Consider the following 20000-nt stretch of genomic DNA (forward strand, 5'->3'; position numbering starts at 1 on the left):
CTTGCAGACACACAAAAAGACCGACAGGCACATAAACAGTCACATAGAATAAGTAACACAATAAAAACAGAATGTGATACAATACTTTATTTAGACAAGACAGGGAAGAGCGACAGGAAGCAGGTTGGAGAGAGAGAGAGAGACGGGATAGGATCGCTCACACTCCAAATTCGTTTCTTTTTTGCTAATTTATTTTCACATGTAGCAGCAGGGGTTACAAACATTTCGGCCTTGCGGCCTTCATCAGTGTGTATACACAAATCCGGCGAAACACGGAAGTAAAGCAGCGCCGCCATTACTGCGTTGCCTTGCTGCTAAGGAAGTAGCGAAGTAATGTGTTGGTCCTGTAGGCGGCTGTAGCAGACGTTAGCTGTAGATGCGAAATCTTCTTTTTCTTAATTTTTATTTAGTACGTATGCTGTCCAGTGATGCCAGGAAAAGCGTGTTGTGTGGTCGGCTGTTTTAACAACAGTAGGAATATACAGACCTAGAATTAAACCGAAATTCACAAACCTTTGTTGCACATTGAGTGCCCATGTTTACAGGCTTACGGATTACACAGAGTTCCTTGTGGAGTGGTGGACCAAGATGTGCGTTAAAAGTGGATGAAATACATACGATTAATAAAATAATCCTGAATACCTGTAAGAACATGTCTTTAACTGCTACAAGTGGTCGTGGCTAATAGTTATTTGCAACTTCTGAAGCTTGTGATATTAGCAACACAGCTACTAATGATAGCATTCGGCTTATTGTTGTCATTAATTAATACACGTCTTAATACATTATGTTGTCAATAAATTACCTTCATTGGTAAGTTTTGGCCACTGCCTGACATCTACCCAATGTTCCCTTTCACCTGACATTTTTTCATGAGCAGGATCTCCTATTTGATATTCTCTGACAGGATGCTTTCATTGAAAAGCCATTAGAAGGCACTGGCAAGTGTCACACCGTCACACTCTGCAGGCACGCAGTAATGGCGGCAGGCAAGATGGCAGCGCCCATAAAGTTTGCGGCGGATTGGTGTATAGTCCCTAACCACTTCCTCGCCTTCAGAAGGCAAATTGCCTTAATTAATGACACCTGTAGCCTGTCTAGCGTGGCACAGAATCAACGAGCGCTCCGACACATTGGGCCACACCGGTTATTAATCAGTCGGAGCGCTTGGTGTCTCCAATGAAACGATTTTGGAGTGTGACCATTTTTTGATTTCCTACACAAGTTCCCTAGATCACACACCCACAAACAGGAGAGTGCGGTGTTTGCAGGAAAAAATGGGATGGGATTGGGAAATGACCACAGGTCAGACTTGAACCTGGGCCCCCGTGATTACTTAAAACCGAACACGGTATGAACGCTGTAGCCTACATAAAAGAGTGGAACCAGATACTGCCAGAAGCTAAAGCCTGGAACTAGTTGTATGCAAGATTAAATAGGTATGTTTTGAGTTGACGTTGTAGTGTAGTGTAGATATTCCTGAGTAGCCTAGAAATCTAGACGCACTCTAGCGGTAGCAAATGTAATTTGCAGCCAGGGTAGTCTAGCAACTCTCTGTTGGCTTGCGAGCTGGAAAAAACAAAGTTTGGTCAGGCCAATCACATCGTGTATAGAGTCGGTGGATGGGCTTAACATAATGATGGCAGAGTTGCGACAGTTCCGCAAGAATTCCCTGCTACTTGAAAACAAAGATGATGGATGTTACCGCTGGTGAACAGCGGTCTTTGAATCGCGACTCGAGTTAAGCTTTTTTTTAAGTTGGCAAAAGTTTGATCAACTAGCCAATTAGCTCCGCTGGTGGGAAAACGCATGGGACTCATGAGTTTTTAGCGTTATCCTATTGCGTGCAGAGGGAATTTGAAAGACAACCGTTTATCCCGCCCCTCGGATTTAGCACTGCCAATGGTGAGTTCCTCGTCAGGCTAGTTCCTGAGATGACCAATGCACTCTCCTGGGCATGTCCCCTTCTCCCCCGAAAACACACGCTCCTCTGGGCTGTCCCTCGGCAAACGCTGGGCAGCTGGAGATGAGCTTGCATCTGAGCTCCACTCTCTCAGTGGGGGAGTGGGTTGGTGTCCAAAGCCCCACAGCCAGACGTGCTACGCTACCGACAACATATGCCATTCAGATGAGCTTCATGGGAGCTTCATTCTCCAACGAGAAATCTCCAGAGTCTATCTTTCTCTCTGTCTCTCTCTCTCTCACTCTCTCTCGCGCTCTCTCACACTTTCTCTCTTGCTCTATCTGTTTCTCTATCTGTACTTCTCTCTCTCTCTTTCTCCTTTACTTTTTGATTCCTTAATCTCTCTTCCTCTCTCAGTGACGTATGGATATGGATCATATTGGAGAAAGAAGAAGTAGACAGATTGAATTGTCTGTGTATCTGTGTATGTCGTGGCAATCCAAAACCTGCTCATAAAGCAGCCAAAACTTGCACAGTAACTTTAATTGAATGGTGAGGTGTGTGAGTGCAAGTGTGTGTGAGTGTGTGTGTGTGTGTGTGTGTGTGTGTGTGGGCGAGTGTGAATGTGTGTGTATGTGTGTACTGTATGTGTGTAAGAGTGTGAGTGTGAGTGTGTGTGTGTGTGTTCCGAGGATATCTTTATGCAAACAGCATGTTTCGCTTGATGTTTGTTGTTAAGGCCTCCATGGAAACTCACTTTATGATTTTCCTGCTGGCTTAAATGTCTGTGTGTGTGTGTGTGTCATTATCCCAATGGCATGTCCCATTAACAGCGCTGTTTATGACAGTTGTGAACATAAAAAGGCAGACCATTAAATATTATTTACAAGAACAAAAGAGGAATATCTGATATGCAATTTCTTCTATTAGGCATATTAGAGACGCAGTTAATGCAAAGTTTCAATAAAAAGACAGCTGAGGAACAAAGACTTGAAAGCATCAACAGGTGTGTGTGTGTGTGTGTGTGTGTGTGTGTGTGTTTGTGTGTGTGCGCAGGAATGTGTGTGTGTGTGTGTCTGTGTGTGTGTGTGTGTGGTGTGTGTGTGTGTGTGTGTGTGTGTGTGTGTGTGTGTGTGTGTGTGTGTGTGTGTTCATGTTGAAGAAAGACACAAACATGCACGTAACATTCAAAAATATTCCAGTAATTAGTTAAATGTATGTAATACAGGAATACTAAGTAAGCAACACTGACTATGTTTACATGGATATTAATATTACAACTATTGACCTTATTCAGGATAAGACAATATTGCGATTATGGTGTTTACATGAGTTGTTGATAGAATATTCCATTCATATTCCTGTTTACATGTCACACGGCATATTCCAATTAATTACTAGTTTATAAAAGTCTAAACATTACTTCTGTAAATGCTGCCATAGGAACGAACCTAATCACTGCCTGAGCTATACTGCCCCAAAACTCTTAACATTACGGCAGTTTCCTGCTGGCCCCAAAACTCTTAACATTACAGTAGTTTCCTCCTTTGTTGTTATTTTGCCATAGTGTTGCGCTGGATTGTTTTCCACAGTGTGATCTGATTCAGTCTGAGCCTGATGCACATCTCCTCCACAGCGAGTGATGTATGAAGTGCGCGAGTTTTAGCTAAGAGGGGTAAGGGTCCTATGGTGGGATTTGTGTGAAAGCTGTGTTATTGAATAGTGTGTATAAAAGTGTGTGTGTGTGTGTGTGTGTGTGTGTGTGTGTGTGTGTGTGTGTGTGTGTGTGTGTGTGTGTGTGTTGTGTGTGTGTGTGTGTGTGTACGCATTCTAGAGTGGACAGTGAAAAGTGTTTTGTAAAGTGTGTTGTGTATTTGTGGTTAACTTACCATCCTGTTAGGGAACATGTTGAAATCCTTGACCATCATCTGCCTCAGCATGTCTGGATCCGCAACCACAATAACAGGTTTCCTGCCTAGGTAATATCTAACACACACACACACACACACACACACACACACACACACACACACAGAGTAAGAAAAAACCAATCAAGCTCATAGACATTTAAAGCCAAAACGAAAGAAAGAAAGAAAGAAAGAAAGAAAGAAAGAAAAGAGAGAAAGAGAGAGAGAGCATTCCTCACTTCTTTCTCTCTCATGCATCTCTCGGTCAGATGAGGCCGCCTTCATGGCTGAGATACCCGGGGTCCTTTTATTGCATTTTTGTCTCAATGCCTGTCTTTCATCTTTCCCTTTTATCACCTCCCCTCCACCCGTCTCTCTCCATCCCTCTCTCTCCCACACTAACTTTGCTCATTTCCGTTCCTCATTCTCCCACTAACTCTTTCTCTAGTTCCCTATCAATGAAGACACACACACACACACACACACACACACACACACACTCACAGACACACACACACACGCGCGCACACAGACACAGACACAGACACAGACACAGACACACACACACACACACAGACACACACACACGGAAATGGGTTTCATCTTATTAAGCACCTTTTTAATGAGAATCAGTTTTGTTCAGGAGAAGGGTGAGGGGAACGAAGGAAGAAAAAGGAGAAGAAGAAACCAGGTCATTAGCAGCTTTATTCACCAGCGTTAACTGGATATGAAACCTTTCAGGCATATTAGAGACGCAGTTGATCCGTACTGAGCGTGCTCCAACAGCAGCACCTTACATGGCGAGCACCTCAGCGTCACACTCATTATGTAGAGAGAGCAGCCACAGCACAGCAGCACCCCCCCCCCCCCCCCCGCCCCCCCACACACTCATTATGTAGAGAGAGCAGCCACAGCACAGCAGCACCCCCCCCCCCCCCCGCCCCCCCACACACTCATTATGTAGAGAGAGCAGCCACAGCACAGCACAGCAGCCCCCCCCCCCCCCCCCCCCCACACACACACACTCATTATGTAGAGAGAGCAGCCACAGCACAGCAGCAGCCCCCCACACACACACACACACACTCATTATGTAGAGAGAGCAGCCACAGCACAGCAGCAGCCCCCCACACACACACACACACACACTCATTATGTAGAGAGAGCAGCCACAGCACAGCAGCACGGGAACAGCCCCCCCCACACACACACACACACTTAGATCCCCATCTCAAACAGCTGAATCGGGTCTTAGTGCAACGACTGTCCATACGAAGCCGGACGCAGAAAAGGTGGATGTTGTGGATTTAGATGACCAAATGCGCCACCAAAGCACAGACTGGCAACTGAACCCTTGTGGAACGATAACTACAACGATAAACAAAAAAATATCGTTCATTATCGTTATTGGTGTGAACTGCCTTGAGTGGTCACCACAGACTGGGTAGGGCACACTGTTCAACCATGTCCAACTGCAGGTAAGGGTCGGTATGTGTTTGTGAAGAGCATGACACGAGGACCATGGGAAAAGCGGCACAACAAGACTACATATATGCTATGGGAGAGTGGGAGAGAGACAGGCTAGCATGTGAGCAGACAGACAGAATAGACGACAGAGAGACAGGGCAGATTGGCAGTGAGACAGAGTAGACTGTAAGTAGTCAAACAGTAAGCAGATAAACAGAGTATGCTACAAGAAGTGCATGCTGTGAGCAGTGAGACAGGTTAGACAGTGGGCAGTGAGACAGGTTAGACAGTGGGCAGTGAGACAGGTTAGGCTGGTGGCAGTGAGACAGGTTAGGCAGTGAGACAGGTTAGGCTGGTGGCAGTGAGACAGGTTAGGCAGTGAGACAGGTTAGACAGTGAGACAGGTTAGGCTGGTGGCAGTGAGACAGGTTAGACAGTGGGCAGTGAGACAGGTTAGGCTGGTGGCAGTGAGACAGGTTAGGCAGTGAGACAGGTTAGGCTGGTGGCAGTGAGACAGGTTAGACAGTGGGCAGTGAGACAGGTTAGGCTGGTGGCAGTGAGACAGGTTAGGCAGTGAGACAGGTTAGGCTGGTGGCAGTGAGACAGGTTAGGCAGTGAGACAGGTTAGGCTGGTGGCAGTGAGACAGGTTAGGCTGGTGGCAGTGAGACAGGTTAGACAGTGGGCAGTGAGACAGGTCAGGCTGGTGGCAGTGAGACGGGGCTGTCTGTGATTGATAAGGCTGTGGCGTAGGCTGAGGCTGGTGTGTCTGGTGTCATCACGGAGTGTGTGCTCAGCCATCACACCGCAGACACACACACCCTCCTGCTGTGAGATGGCCTGCCACACAAGGTCATCTGTCTAGAGCTAACTCTTCGTCTCGTCTCCTCTCTCTCCCTCCTTCTCTCTCAGTCTCTCTCTCCCTCCTTCTCTCTCAGTCTCTCTCTCTCTCTCTCTCTCTCTCTCTGTGCCTCTGAGACGGGAGATTCAGAATGTGTGATGAGAGTGCATCAGGATTTTTGTGATACTGCGCCTCTCCATATCACATGTAAATGTGTGTGGGACTGAGTGTGTGTGTATGAGAGAGAGGCGTTATGTCTGTGGTGTGTGTGTGTGTGTGTGTGTGTGTGTGTGTGTGTGTGTGTGTGTATGTGTCTGAGCAAAAATTGGTCTTGTCAGACAGAGACACTCTATGTCTGAAGAGTGTCTTTCAGGACAGTATTTTTAGCTCCTAAGCATCCAGGCTTTGGAAATCTCCTTCACAGCTCACACCTTTCACTGACAACCTGTGACGATCATTCTTGACACAAAATGACCACTTCATTTTAGTCCTGATTTAGTCCTCGTTCTGCTGTTACAACATGTACCCTGCTTATCGCTTTAGTGCCACATGGGGAATGACTAGTTGTATATATAATAATAATAATAATAATAATAATAATACATTTTATTCAGTCAGTCAGTATGTTTACATGCACAGGTAAGTCGAGCTACAGTTATAGCTCGGCTGGGATTTGACCATAGACAGTAAAAGATTTGACTGGACCACTGTCATGATCTTCGTAGACCAGTGTTTCACAAAGTGTGGTCCGGGGACCACTGGTGGTCCGCAAGCTGAAGTGGTCCACGAGCAGACGTGGTAAAATATAATATAGATGAGTTGTTTGCAATATTGAACCAACTTGTATGTAAATTCAAACAGTTCTACAACACTGTCTATGTCAGATATGCCAGTTTAAATCATATGAATCCTCTGACACAATTAAGCAAAGTGCAAAGACAATAAGCAAGGTGGTTCAGTGAGTATTGTGTAGGCTAATATACTGCTAGGTCTATTTTTAAATTGTTTTTTAGCTAGGTAGTCCGTGCGTTTCTTTTTTATTGATTAGTTAAGTGGTCCTTCATCTGAAAAAGTTTGAGAAACACTGTCTTAGACTCAAGTATGAATGTTTACTCCGCCACGCTAGATGGCAATATGCGCCCAAACGCAACACAAACTCTCTATCTTAGCTAACTTGCTAGCGAACTTTCCATATTAGCTTACTTGCTAGCAAACTTTGCATCATCAGTGTAACTAGTTAAATAGTTGACATTACTTGCTGAAAATTTTCGTATGGACATTCTGGGGGATGTTCATTTGTATATGTATGAGAGAAGCTTCAACTTCTGGGTATGTAGCATTGTGGCATAAAGCCTAGGTAGTTAGCTTGCTAACTCTGGCAGAGATCTCCGGTGTTCTTGTTCCATGTAGTTTCGTTCAGGGTTGCAGCAGAGAATGTCTAGTTGCAGCAACAGCACGGAGACTAGCCTACAGGAAAGCTGCTGCGCATGAACCATGAACTCATTCGGAATATTTTGGAAACGTAACAGCTATTCTGGCTTCTCATTTTTTAGACGAAAATGAAGAGAGATTTTATCTTAGTTTTTATTTCATGCAAAACATTTTAGTCTCGTCTTTTTTCGTCAACAATAATGCATCTTAAGATAGTCTTAGTCAGTGTTTCAGGACATTAGTGCAGTCTTGTCATCGTCTCGTCTTAGTCATGGAAAAAAAGGTTGTTGACGAACATTTTTTCTCTAGTCTCGTCTGACGAAATTAACACTATGTGTCACTTCTGATTGGTGGGCATGTATAGTGCAGTGTCACTTCTGATTGGTGAGCATACGCAGTGTCACTTCTGATTGGTGAGCATGTAAAGTGCAGTGTCACTTCTGATTGGTGAGCATATGCAGTGTCACTTCTGATTGGTGGGCATGTATAGTGCAGTGTCACTTCTGATTTGTGGGCATGTATGGTGTCACTTCTGATTGGTGGGCACGTATAGTGTCACTTTTGATTGGTGGGCATGTATAGTGCAGTGTCACTTCTGATTGGTGGGCATGTAGTGCATGGGAAGCACATCACTCCTGTTGGATATGTAATGGATAATGTATAGAACGCTGGTCATTATTGGGAAAATAAGTCCTGACAGGGCAAACCGGACCTCGACATGCAGCGGAAGGGTCTTGTTCCGCCCTGAAGGGACTTATTTTCCCAGTAATGACCGGCGTTCTATACATTATCCCACTTATTACACGGCTACTTGCCAAAACGAAACTATAAACTCCCCACGATGTGACTCTTTAGCCTACATAGCCTAGACTATAGCCTATTTGTTACTGTTTCATCGTGGCTTTTGGTGAGAAACAAATAGTTCGGCACACAACAGCACACGCTGAACTTGAATCTCTGAACATTCTTTAGAACACAGCTGATCAACCGTCTGCTTTAATTTTGAATGAAGTTCCAGTCCTTGCGTAGTGATATGAAAGACGTGAAATAGAAGCACAAAGCCCATTTTCCTTGACAGCGGTCTGTTATACTTAGCAACGGTCTGTTATTGAGAATTAGCAGACCACCGAACTTTGGGAAGGCCCATTCAAGTGAATGGAGCATTCTGCAGCATTATGAAGAGCCGTGTAATAAGCTTCACTGTCTGTCACAGTTTGAGGGTGAATATAAAGATCATAGATGTGACCAGATCAACCATTGAGTTGCAAGCTGCACGATTAAGTGCAACCTTTAGCTTTAGCTGATTAGATTCAAACTGCTATTTCGATTCAAAATAGTTTTATTGTTCAGCCCTACTGTAAAGTAAAGTTACATAGTTAATGTGGGATAAAGATGTGACACTGTAACACTGGCAGACTTTGCCTTGCGTGACACTCAATATCTCTCACTCCTCTCAATTCTATAACCGATGTCTGCGACACGTGATTCAATTTCAACCTTAACCAAGAGGAAGCAAATAATACCAAACAAACATGAAGTTTCCCTGGTGATGAATAAGTCACTCATGATTAAATAACGTCTGATAACTCACATTCTGGGGGGTTCACATTCTCAGAAACCCCAGGGAGGGAAACAACCTGACGACATATATAGCCTAAGAACAAACAACCAGACAAATAGACATCTCTCTCTTTCTCTCTCTCTCTCTCTTTCTCTCTCTCTCTCTCTCTATTTGCACAGATGTGAATACATCATATATATTCTCTATCTCTTTTATCTCTCTCTCTCTCTCTCTCTCTATTTGCACAGATGTGAATACATCATATATATTCTCTATCTCTTTTATCTCTCTGTCTCTCGCACACACACACATGCTATCACAGTTTCCTTTCTTCTCTGTCTCTCTCTCTCACACACACACACCCACACACACACACACAGGTATTGCTTCCTCTATGTGGCCTAATAGAGGAATGGGGGTTGTGAAGGATGTGAAGGCCAATCTCAGGAAAACAAACTCTGTGAGACTCCAAAGACAACCAAGGGCTTTTCTGATCAGACATTATTTCCACTTGTTTCATTTGGAACTTTTCAGCATGGTGCCTTCACTGACTAGAATACAAGGACAAGGCAACCCACAGCTCCTTATTATGCTTGGATGGCTGTCTGCATGGCTTTTTCTATCCCTGTCTGACACACACACACACACACACATACAGAGAGAGAGAGAGGGGTAGAGAGACAGAGAGAGAGAGAGAGTGTGAGAGAGAGAGAGAGAGAGAGAGAGAGAGAGAGAGAGAGAGAGAGAGAGAGAGAGAGAAAGAGAGAGACATTGCACTTACCCACAAACTCGTCCATACGTGTTGATCAAGTCCTTGAGAGGGTCCAAAAAGCCCTAGAGGAAAACATGACAAATCTGTATGTGAACACACATCACTCTCAAAAGGCCCCATGACCCCCCACATTGAGAAGGCAAACTAAAAACCATGTATGGAACACTGATAGATATGATTCCTACTACTCAATGGCCCAAACACAGCATATAGTATGCTTGTGTAAGTTCTCCTGTGCAACCTGTGTGTAATACTGTGTCATTATGTGTGTGGACATGACATGTGTACGTGTGTGTGTGTGTGTGTGTGTGCGTGCGTGCGTGCGTGCGTGTGTGTGTGTGAGTGAGTGAGTGAGTGAGTGAGTGAGTGTGTGAGTGAGTGAGTGTGTGAGAAACAAATTCACTACATTCTCACAATGACACATGAATGACAAGTTAATAATGCCAGCACATATGGTTCTATTGTGATGAACAAAAGCATAGACAGAGGTGTGTGTGCATGGGTGTATGTGAGAGAGGCCATGTGTGTTTTTGACATGACATGATGTTTCCCTTTAGCTGCAGTTTTGGAAATGACAAAACACCCCCAACAAAGAAATGCACTGTGCTTCACTGCTGACACAAGTTTCTTACCAAGGTAGGAGATTGCTTTCAACCTCAGTCTGCAAAAGTAACTTTGCCTGTTAAACTCCTGTTCTCTCTCTCTCTTCCTCTCTCTCTCGTCAAATAAAACACGGCCGAGACAAAATGTCTCATTTTTTTTGCTTATATTGATCTCTAGGCGATCGATTTTCACGGGCCAAAGCACAGGGAGTAATTCATTGCTATTCTCTGCAGCTCGTCCACCAGCACGGCTCCACAAGGCTTCAAGGCTCTCTCGTCCCTTTCCATCCAGTCAAAGTGTCTCACTGAGGCCGCCAACAGTGACTGGGTCAAAATGGCCACAGTACACGGTGGCAAGACAAGAAGAAAATCCAGACCAATAGCATTTGACTCATGTTATTGTCACGGGGACAGCTTGCGATCACACAGTAGATGTAGTGGGTCTCAACCTTTTTTCAGTGATGTACCCCCTGTGAAATATTTTTTCAGCCAAGTACCCCCTAACCAGCGCAAAGCATGTTTAGTTGAGAAAGAAAGACTTAAAACGGAGCACTGTGCCATCAGTGTCTAATTTAAGATGACGCTGCAGATGTGCAGGCTTCATGCTACTGTTCGCTAATTTCTCCCCACAGAAAAAACACAGTGCCTTGGGTGGGTTACAACTTGTTGACGTAAATCCAAATAAAACATATTCTTCAAGATACAGCCGGAATTTTGCCGGCTCTGGTTTGGCCTTCTTTGCCCCTTGTCCCTCTTTTTCACAAGAATTACCTCTACGCTTCAACCCCGACTCCATCGTTTAAGTTTTGACAATAATTGACAGGTTATGGCGGGTGGCATGTGACAGGTTGGGTCGAACCATCCTGGTATGGGGGGGGACTCTGGGTTTTTAGGATAATGAAATTGAATAGCCCACTGAAATAATTCTGTAACACTTTATAATAACTACACACAATTCATCATTTATTAAGCCCTTGTTACTTATTAGTTAATGGTTTGTTAATCAATAGTAATTTATTGTTCATACATAATTTATCATCAGCAAAGCATTTGTTCACACAGTTATAAATGGTTTGTTCGTAGTAAAATACCTTATTTCTAAAATGTGTTCATACATTATTGTTAATACTTAATAAATGATGCAATAATATGTTTTTGTTGAAGCAATATTTCCATTATTTAACAGTTGTTACATACACATGCACTAATAATTTGCTAGGGTGAGGATACATATTTTATAAACCAGTTCCTAATACTATAATTCATGATTAACTCAGGAGTCACACGTGGTTAGTTAATGATATTTTGTGAGCTCATCTAAAGTGAGGACTTTTTATGCCTTGCAACACATTTACAAATGAGTTATAAAGTTTACATTTGCATTTATTCATTTAGCAGACACTTTCACCCAAAGCGACTTACACATGTGAATGTAATTAAAAGGCAAGGCCACATTGGTGGACTCCGGGGCTTGAACCCCCAACTTTATGGGTTACTGCATGTTAACCGGGCTCCTTATCCACTACACTACCTCTGCCCAGTGATATTACAACAGTCAATTCAAAAATATAATGTAGATATGCATGTATGAACAAACCATTTTTAACTGTGTGTAAACATGATTTACAGATGAGAATGAATGTAGGAATAATGCTTTACAAGCGAAGAATACAGCATTAACAATAGTTTACAGATGTTTAATAAATGCTTAACAATGTGTAGTAGAAAAAAAACAGAAACTCTTGCAAATATGTATCCTCACCCTAACTAATCATTAGTGCATGTGTATGTAACAACTGTTAAATAATGGAATTATTACTTCATCAACAAACTAGTATTGCATAATACTATCATACATATTTTAGATATAGGCTTATTTACTATGAACAAACCATTTATAACTGTGTGTACAAACACTTTATTTATGAGAATTAACATAGGAGCAATGCTTTACAAATGATGAACAAAGCATTTTGTAATAGTTTGCAACTGGTTTATAATGGGAAAATTATTTATTATATTTATTTATAAGTGGTTGTTTCATTATTTATTAAGTATAAATCATGTACTTACAAATATATTTTTGGGATAGGCTTCTTTACAATAAACAAACCATTTATAACTGTGTGAACAAATGCTTTACTGATGATAAATTATGTATGAACAAGAAATTACTAACGATGAACAAACTATTAACTAATAATAGTTATGACCGCCGCAAGAAACTTGGTGGGCATGTAACCCCACATGGATAGCATGGAACCATAGTTTTTTTCGTTTTGATCTGTAGCCCCCTCGCTGGACTGGACCCCCCAAAAGGAGGGTAGGGCAGACACAGTTTTCTGTGAATATCTCGAGAACCATAGGGTTTAGGAGGACCATTTTTTTTGTATGTTGATCTCAAGGGGCCATGTCAACCCACTCCATAACCACTCATTTCATGTATAGCGCCACCTAGTTAAACACAAAAAAGTAAAAATTAGGTGTTGTAATCCCAGGTATCTGTGACCTAACATAGTCAAAACTGCACGAAATTGGAAGTGTACAGTATGATCATTATGACACCCTCTGAATGCACGCCAAGTTTCGTGGAATTCCGCTCATGGGGGGCCACACAATAAATTAATTTATGTTACTATACACCAACTGGCCTGTAGGTGGCCGGAGACAGTTTTCTGTGAATATCTCGAGAACCGTAGGGCCTAGGAGGTCCACCTTTTTTTGTATGTTGGTCTTAAGGGGGCATGTCAACCCATACCATTACCACTTATTTCATGTATAGCGCCACCTAGTTAAAAATTAAAAAGCAAAAAATTAGGTGTTTTTATCACAATATCTCTGGCTGACATGCTCAAAACTGCACAAAATTGTGTAGGATCATTATGACACCCTCCAAATGAATGCCAAGTTCCGTGAACTTTCGTTCATGGGGGGCCTTACAATAAAATAATTTATGTGTACATTTAGTGACCGTACACCAACAAGGATTCCCGGGACACTGAAAGAGCGGGGTACACGAAACTTGGTGTGCATGTAACCCCACATGGATAGCATGGAACCATCATTTTTCGTTTTGATCTGTAGCCCCCCCGCTGGACTGGACCCCCCGAAAGGAGGGTAGGGCAGACACAGTTTTCTGTGAATATCTTGAGAACCGTAGGGCCTAGGATGACCAATTTTTTCCGTATTTTTGCCTCCAGGGGTCATCTTAACCCATTCCATGTGCACACATGTGCATAAACAGATACACACGCACACACATACATTCACAGTAATCATATGTATGACACATACTCACACAGTAGACATATGTACGCATGCATGCACATGCACAAACACAGGCACATACGCAGGCACACACACAAGCACGCACACACACACACACACACACATAAACATAAACATGTACACAAGAATTTCTCAGAATTATGAACAGGCAAGATGGGGGTGGGGTTGTATAAAATGAATTTTACATGTGAAATTTATGAACTAATCATGTTTTGGTATTTTTTGTCTAGCAGATACCAGTGAGAATTGAGTGTGGATAATGCAATTTAGTGAGACAGTTTGAATCATATAGGCCTTTCAGCATTTATTTTTGTGGAAAAAATGTGCTGGACTGGGCGGCGGTCATATTTTGTACCGCTCTGCGGTACATCTAGTTATTATAAAGTGTTACCAATAATTGTTTTTAAAGTATTTTTGCATGGATTCTACTTTTTAAATATATGTATATTTTAAAATCTTACGTACCCCCTGGAGTGCCTTCACGTACCCCCAGGGGTATGCGTACCCCCATTTGAGAACCACTGTTTGCTTATTAAGGTGATGATCAGTAATTGTTAAACAACAATTTCACACACTGCACTTCAATCTCTACAGATGATCTGTAAAGTCTCTGTGAGTGGACAATTGAAGTAAAGAGTTACCTGGCCTTCTCTCTGAGAGACCACACGAGCTTTGATTGTGTGCGGCTGGAGAAAACGTGTGGCCTCTTAACAAAGAGGAGAGAGCCTTGAGGAGGAGCGAACACATGTTTCTTCTCTTCGCAGCAGGCGGCTTCATCCCTTTGTATTTGCATTATCTCATACAACACGCGGCGTGTAATTAGCTCTCAGGGTAAAGTTTCATTGCTGTCTAGGGGCTTAATTGAGAAACGGCACCCGTTAGCAGATGCTCTGTGGTCTGCAGACTGTGGTGGTTCTTCACTTCACAAACCAGAGTCTTGAATCCTGAAGCACGCCCATGTCCCTAGTGCATTGTGGTGTGCAGACATATGCTGTACACACACACTGACATATGCTGTGTTTATGAGATAAAGGTGCTACACACACACACACACACACACACACACACACACACACACACACACACACACACACACACACACACACACACACACACACACACTGATGCCATGGGATCATCTATCTGTGTTGTGTCTGATACACCCATGTCAATGAAGAATGATGTGTGTGCTGTGGGGATCTGTGTGTGTGTATGTTATATTATGTGTGTGTGTATGTGTGTGTGTGTGTGTGTGTGTGTGTGTGTGTGTGCATGACAGAATATGAAATTCGTCTGGTATTACTACGCGTGTTCTTTGTGGGTTTATTGGCTTTTTCTCATGTGCTAAATATTTGTTATTAGGGTTATGCCTGCATTTTGCACTGTGTGCATGTGTTGTTAGATTATCTGAGTAGAATTTGTGTGTTGATGTGTATTGTATAAGCGTGTTGTAGAGGTTGTTAGATTATCTGAGTGGAATTTGTGTGTTTATGTGTATTGTATAAGCGTGTTGTAGAGGTTAGATTATCAGAGTGGAATTTGTGTGTTGATGTGTATTGTATAAGCATGTTGTAGAGGTTGTTTGTATTGTGTTATTAGATTATCTGAGTGGAATTTGTGTGCTGATGTGTATTGTATAAGCGTGTTGTAGAGGTTGTTTGTGTTGTTTATGTTGTGTTGCTTGTGTTGTGTTGTTTATATTGTGTTGTGTTGTTTATGTTGTTATTTGTGTTGTGTTGTATGTTGGGTTGCTGGTGTGTCTGTTGAGCCTTTTGGGGCTTCTCTGTGTGGTTTAAATCACAGAAGTAACAGAATGTTTGTCTTTCTTAGAATTCCATATGTTCGTCCTATGCTCCACAAACACACACACACACACACACACACTTTTCCACACACACCTCTGTATGTCTATGGGGGTGAAAGTGTGTATATGTGTGGTTATGTGTGTGCCTGGGCAGCATGAAAAGTCTCAGTTTGAAGAGACGCCATGCAACAAGAATTGATGGACAAATATAACACAATGACTCACTTGAGCTAAACCACGGCAGCTAATTATGCACACACACACACACACACACACACACACACAGACACAGACGGTCAGACGTAACGGTATGAGCATATGGCACTGAGAGTGTGTACAGCATTTGCATGCTGTGTCTTCTCCCACCAGGTGGCAATGCTGAGCAGATGCATTAGTGTGCTCTGCTGAGCTTTTGTTCAAGACAAGAGGGAGAGAGAGAGAGGGAGAGAGAAAAAATAGGGAGAAAGGGGGGTGGGGTGGAGTGGAAGATGAAGTTTTTTTTCCTTTGAATGTTTAAATTCAGACATGCTTCTATTTATTCTGCAGATTATGAAGGCCTCGCTCTAAGCCAATTTCCAAATGTCCCTTACGGGGTCAAAAGAGTATCCTAATAAAACGTGTTAAGTTAGAGAAAGAGTGAAGGAAGAGAGAGTGGGAGCAAGATGAGAGGAAGAATGAAGGAGAGACACTAATGGCAACACTGCATGCTACTAAACACACAGATACACACACCGAGAATACAGCAAGATGAGCAGAAAGAGGGAAGGGGGGACCAACTGATAAAATCTACAGAGACTCTGAAAGTGTGTGTGTGTGTGTGTGTGTGTGTCTAAGCCAATAGCCAATGGCTGCTCTCTAGTGAGAGATGAAAGGTTATCGGAGGCTGCTGAGGCTTTAAGACTTGGCTCCGGCCTGACACCAGCTGCACCCAGGTAAAGCCTGTGTGTGTGTGTGTGTGTGTGTGAGGGGTACTGGGTAAGAGGGATACTGAGATGGACATGGTACTCTCTCTCTCTCTCTCTCTCTCTCTCTCTCTCTCTCTCCCCCCTTCTTTCTCTCTCTGACAGCAAGGAGCTTGCCCTCATTCCTCTGTGTGGCAGTGATGGTTAGTATGCATGGCAGCCTGTAGATGGCTTCAGCCTTCCAATGACACGCAGGGGGCTGCTGGCAACAAGCCGGCGCCCTGCCCTTCCCTCCAGGGCACAGAGGCCCTATACTGCAGGGGTGTGTGTGTGTGTGTGTGTGTGTGTATTTCTTGCCTGTGTGTGTATGACTCACAAAATACAGCATTCTCTTTCCTGACTTATATGAGCATGTGTGCCAGTGAATATGTGTGTGTGTGTGTGTGTGTGCAGATGTGTGTGTGTAGTCTAGTTAGTGTGTATTGTGTGTGTGTGTGTGTGTGTGTGTGTGTGTGTGTGTGTAGTCCGCATGAGTGCTGGCGTGGTCTAGTTAGTGTGTATTGTATGTATGTGTGTGTGTGTGTGTGTGTGTGTGTGTGTGTGTGTGTACAGACCACATGTGTGTTGGCGTGGTTTGGTTAGTGTGTAATGCGTGTGTGTGTGTGTATAGACCACATGTGTGTTGGCGTGGTTTGGTTAGTGTGTATGTGTGTGTGTGTGTGTGTGTGTGTGTGTGTGTGTTAGTGTTGCACGGTGTATCGATACTAAAAAGGTATCACGATGCCTTCACGCAAAAAACGATACGATTTCCGACGTTTTTAGAATCGATACTTTATTAAAATTAACGTTCTGTGTCTGTGTGAACTGCTGCTCTCACTGCTCCTTGCACGCATCTAGGCAAGTGGGCGTGTCAAGCAGGCAGCTCTGAGTGAGTGAGTGCGCAGCCAACGTCAACATACAGTAGTTCTTTGCCGACCGTCCTCGGCCTTGTAGATAAAACAAAATGTGAAGTGAAATCTGCAACTATTTTGGATACATCGCGAATAGTGAAGGCAAGCCATCAGGTACACAGAGGCCCGTTTGTGAAATATGTTTCAAAGTCATTTAAAAGCAGTAGGCTACGCATGGAACTTGGCTAAACACCTCGCAGACATATCCCAACATTTTTGTTCAAAGAACGACAGGTTAACGAATATGCTATAGAAAACACGACTACATGGTTAGTGCCAAGTTCTTCTCTTCTGTTTTAGTCTAGCCTAAGTGAAACGAGTATGGTTCTCTGGGATAAAGCGAACCTTCCTTCATCAATGAATTTTGACGAGACATAACGAGCTGTAACCATTTTGACGAGACATAACGAGCTGTAATCATAGGGTGCTAACGTGATGAAAGCGCAATGTTCACGCCAGAATAACATTACCATAACTTGTAAACAATCTATTTCATGTTCGGTCAGTACTACTGGTAATATTTGTCATGGCATGTAGACTGCAATTTGTTCAATAAGTATTGCCCAGATGTAGGATAGGCTACCTGAAATGCGCTAATTAAAGCCCACAGCATATAATACCACCAAAGCTGTTGAGTCCTAATAATAATAGCGGCTTATTGTTACGTGGTAGCAAATCATGTTATCAAAGAAATAGACGTAGGCTAATGTAGGAATGCACACAGACATATTGCATAGCATTCAGTGATTTGCATGCAGTAATTTCAACACTGACCTTGATCTAGCCTAGTTTGGCTATTTAAAGCTACTTTATTGGCAATACACAACACAATGTAATGAACTATAACAAAAAATAAAGGACTTAATCACACAAAGTAGGCCTACTATTTTACTGACTATAAAAATAATAATTATGTAGGAAGTTTAGAACCCATAATTGACCTGCACACTACAAAAGTGCACCGAATTCAACACAAATGACTCAATACACTTGGAGGAGGTATGAGTCCTTTCTTTTCCAGATATCTTAGGATTTCGCCGTAGTATCGTTTTTAGTATCGAGCATCGTGATATTTATGGCAGGTATCGTATCGAAGTCATAATTTTGGTATCGTGACAACACTAGTGTGTGTACATGTGTGTTGGCGTGGTTTGGTTAGTGTGTAATGCCTGTGTGTGTGTTTATGTGTGTGTGTGTGTGTACACAGACCACATGTGTGTTGGCGTGGTCTGGTTAGTGTGTATCGTATGTGTGTGTGTGTGTGTGTGTGTACAGACCACATGTGTGTTGGCGTGGTCTGGTTAGTGTGTATCGTATGTGTGTGTGTGTGTGTACAGACCACATGTGTGTTGGCGTGGTCTGGTAAGTGTGTATCGTATGTGTGTGTGTGTGTGTGTGTGTGTGTGTGTGTACAGACCACATGTGTGTTGGCGATGTCTGGTTAGTGTGTATCGTATGTGTGTGTGTGTGTGTGTGTGTGTACAGACCACATGTGTGTTGGCCTGGTCTGGTTAGTGTGTATCGTATGTGTGTGTGTGTGTGTGTGTGTTCTGTGTGTGTGTGTGTAAAGACCACATGTGTGTTGGCGTGGTCTGGTTAGTGTGTATCGTATGTGTGTATCGTATGTGTGTGTGTGTGTGTGTGTGTGTGTGTACAGACCACATGTGTGTTGGCGATGTCTGGTTAGTGTGTATCGTATGTGTGTGTGTGTGTGTGTGTGTGTACAGACCACATGTGTGTTGGCCTGGTCTGGTTAGTGTGTATCGTATGTGTGTATCGTATGTGTGTGTGTGTGTGTGTGTGTTCTGTGTGTGTGTGTGTAAAGACCACATGTGTGTTGGCGTGGTCTGGTTAGTGTGTATCGTATGTGTGTATCGTATGTGTGTGTGTGTGTGTGTGTGTGTACAGACCACATGTGTGTTGGCGTGGTCTGGTTAGTGTGTATCGTATGTGTGTGTGTGTGTGGGTGTGTGTGTGTGTGTGTGTGTGTACAGACCACATGTGTGTTGGCGTGGTCTGGTTAGTGTGTGTCGTATGTGTGTGTGTGTGTGTGTGTGTGTGTGTGTGTGTGTATGTGTGTGTGTGTGTGTGTGTGTGTGTGTGTACATACCACATGTGTGTTGGCGTGGTCTGGTTAGTGTGTGTGTGTGTGTACAGACCAGGGGCCTGTACTACGTAGCGCTTACTGGCTTATCTGGGTAACTTCGAGAGTAACTTGATCACGTGTGGCGTAACTTCTCGATTAGCCCGTACTACGAAAGGTGGATAGGTTTTAACCGAGGTATGCTGCCATGGCAATTTATGCTGCATCTCAAACATGGTCCGAGCAGGTTATGTTCTTGGTTAACCCGAGGTTTCCGTTAACCACACCCTTTATACAGTAAGTACCACCCCTCCACGTAAAACTTGTCTGCGTATACCTGGATGATTCATACGTCATTGGAGCGCAAATCGTGAGGGGCTCTCTTCGCAGTGCGAGTGTTTTTAGAGACCACCAGAATCCGCTGACATTACCGGACGATATTCTTTATGAACGATATAGATTCTCAGCCGAGGGAATTCGTTATCATTGTC

General features: G+C 43.3%; 1 protein-coding gene and 1 long non-coding RNA gene across 6 annotated transcripts in view; one reads left to right on the forward strand and one right to left on the reverse strand.

Annotated features, from left to right (window-relative positions):
• The window catches only part of tbxas1 (thromboxane A synthase 1 (platelet)), a 75758-nt gene that overhangs the window by 26034 nt on the left and 29724 nt on the right, over positions 1–20000 (reverse strand). For all 5 annotated transcript variants that reach the window (XM_042110957.1, XM_042110959.1, XM_042110960.1 and 2 more), the window contains 2 exons: positions 9890–9942; positions 3793–3889 (listed from right to left, as the gene is read on the reverse strand). In XM_042110957.1, coding sequence (XP_041966891.1) covers positions 3793–3889; positions 9890–9942 — 150 coding nt within the window. The remainder of the gene's footprint in view (positions 1–3792; positions 3890–9889; positions 9943–20000) is intronic.
• LOC121724433 overlaps positions 7799–20000 on the forward strand; it is a 13738-nt gene continuing 1536 nt past the window's right edge. The window contains exons 1-2 of the long non-coding RNA XR_006035203.1: positions 7799–7809; positions 17588–17589. This is a non-coding gene — a long non-coding RNA (uncharacterized LOC121724433). The remainder of the gene's footprint in view (positions 7810–17587; positions 17590–20000) is intronic.

This window comes from Alosa sapidissima, chromosome 11 (genome assembly GCF_018492685.1).
Source record: "Alosa sapidissima isolate fAloSap1 chromosome 11, fAloSap1.pri, whole genome shotgun sequence".
NCBI classification, from domain to species: domain Eukaryota; kingdom Metazoa; phylum Chordata; class Actinopteri; order Clupeiformes; family Clupeidae; genus Alosa; species Alosa sapidissima.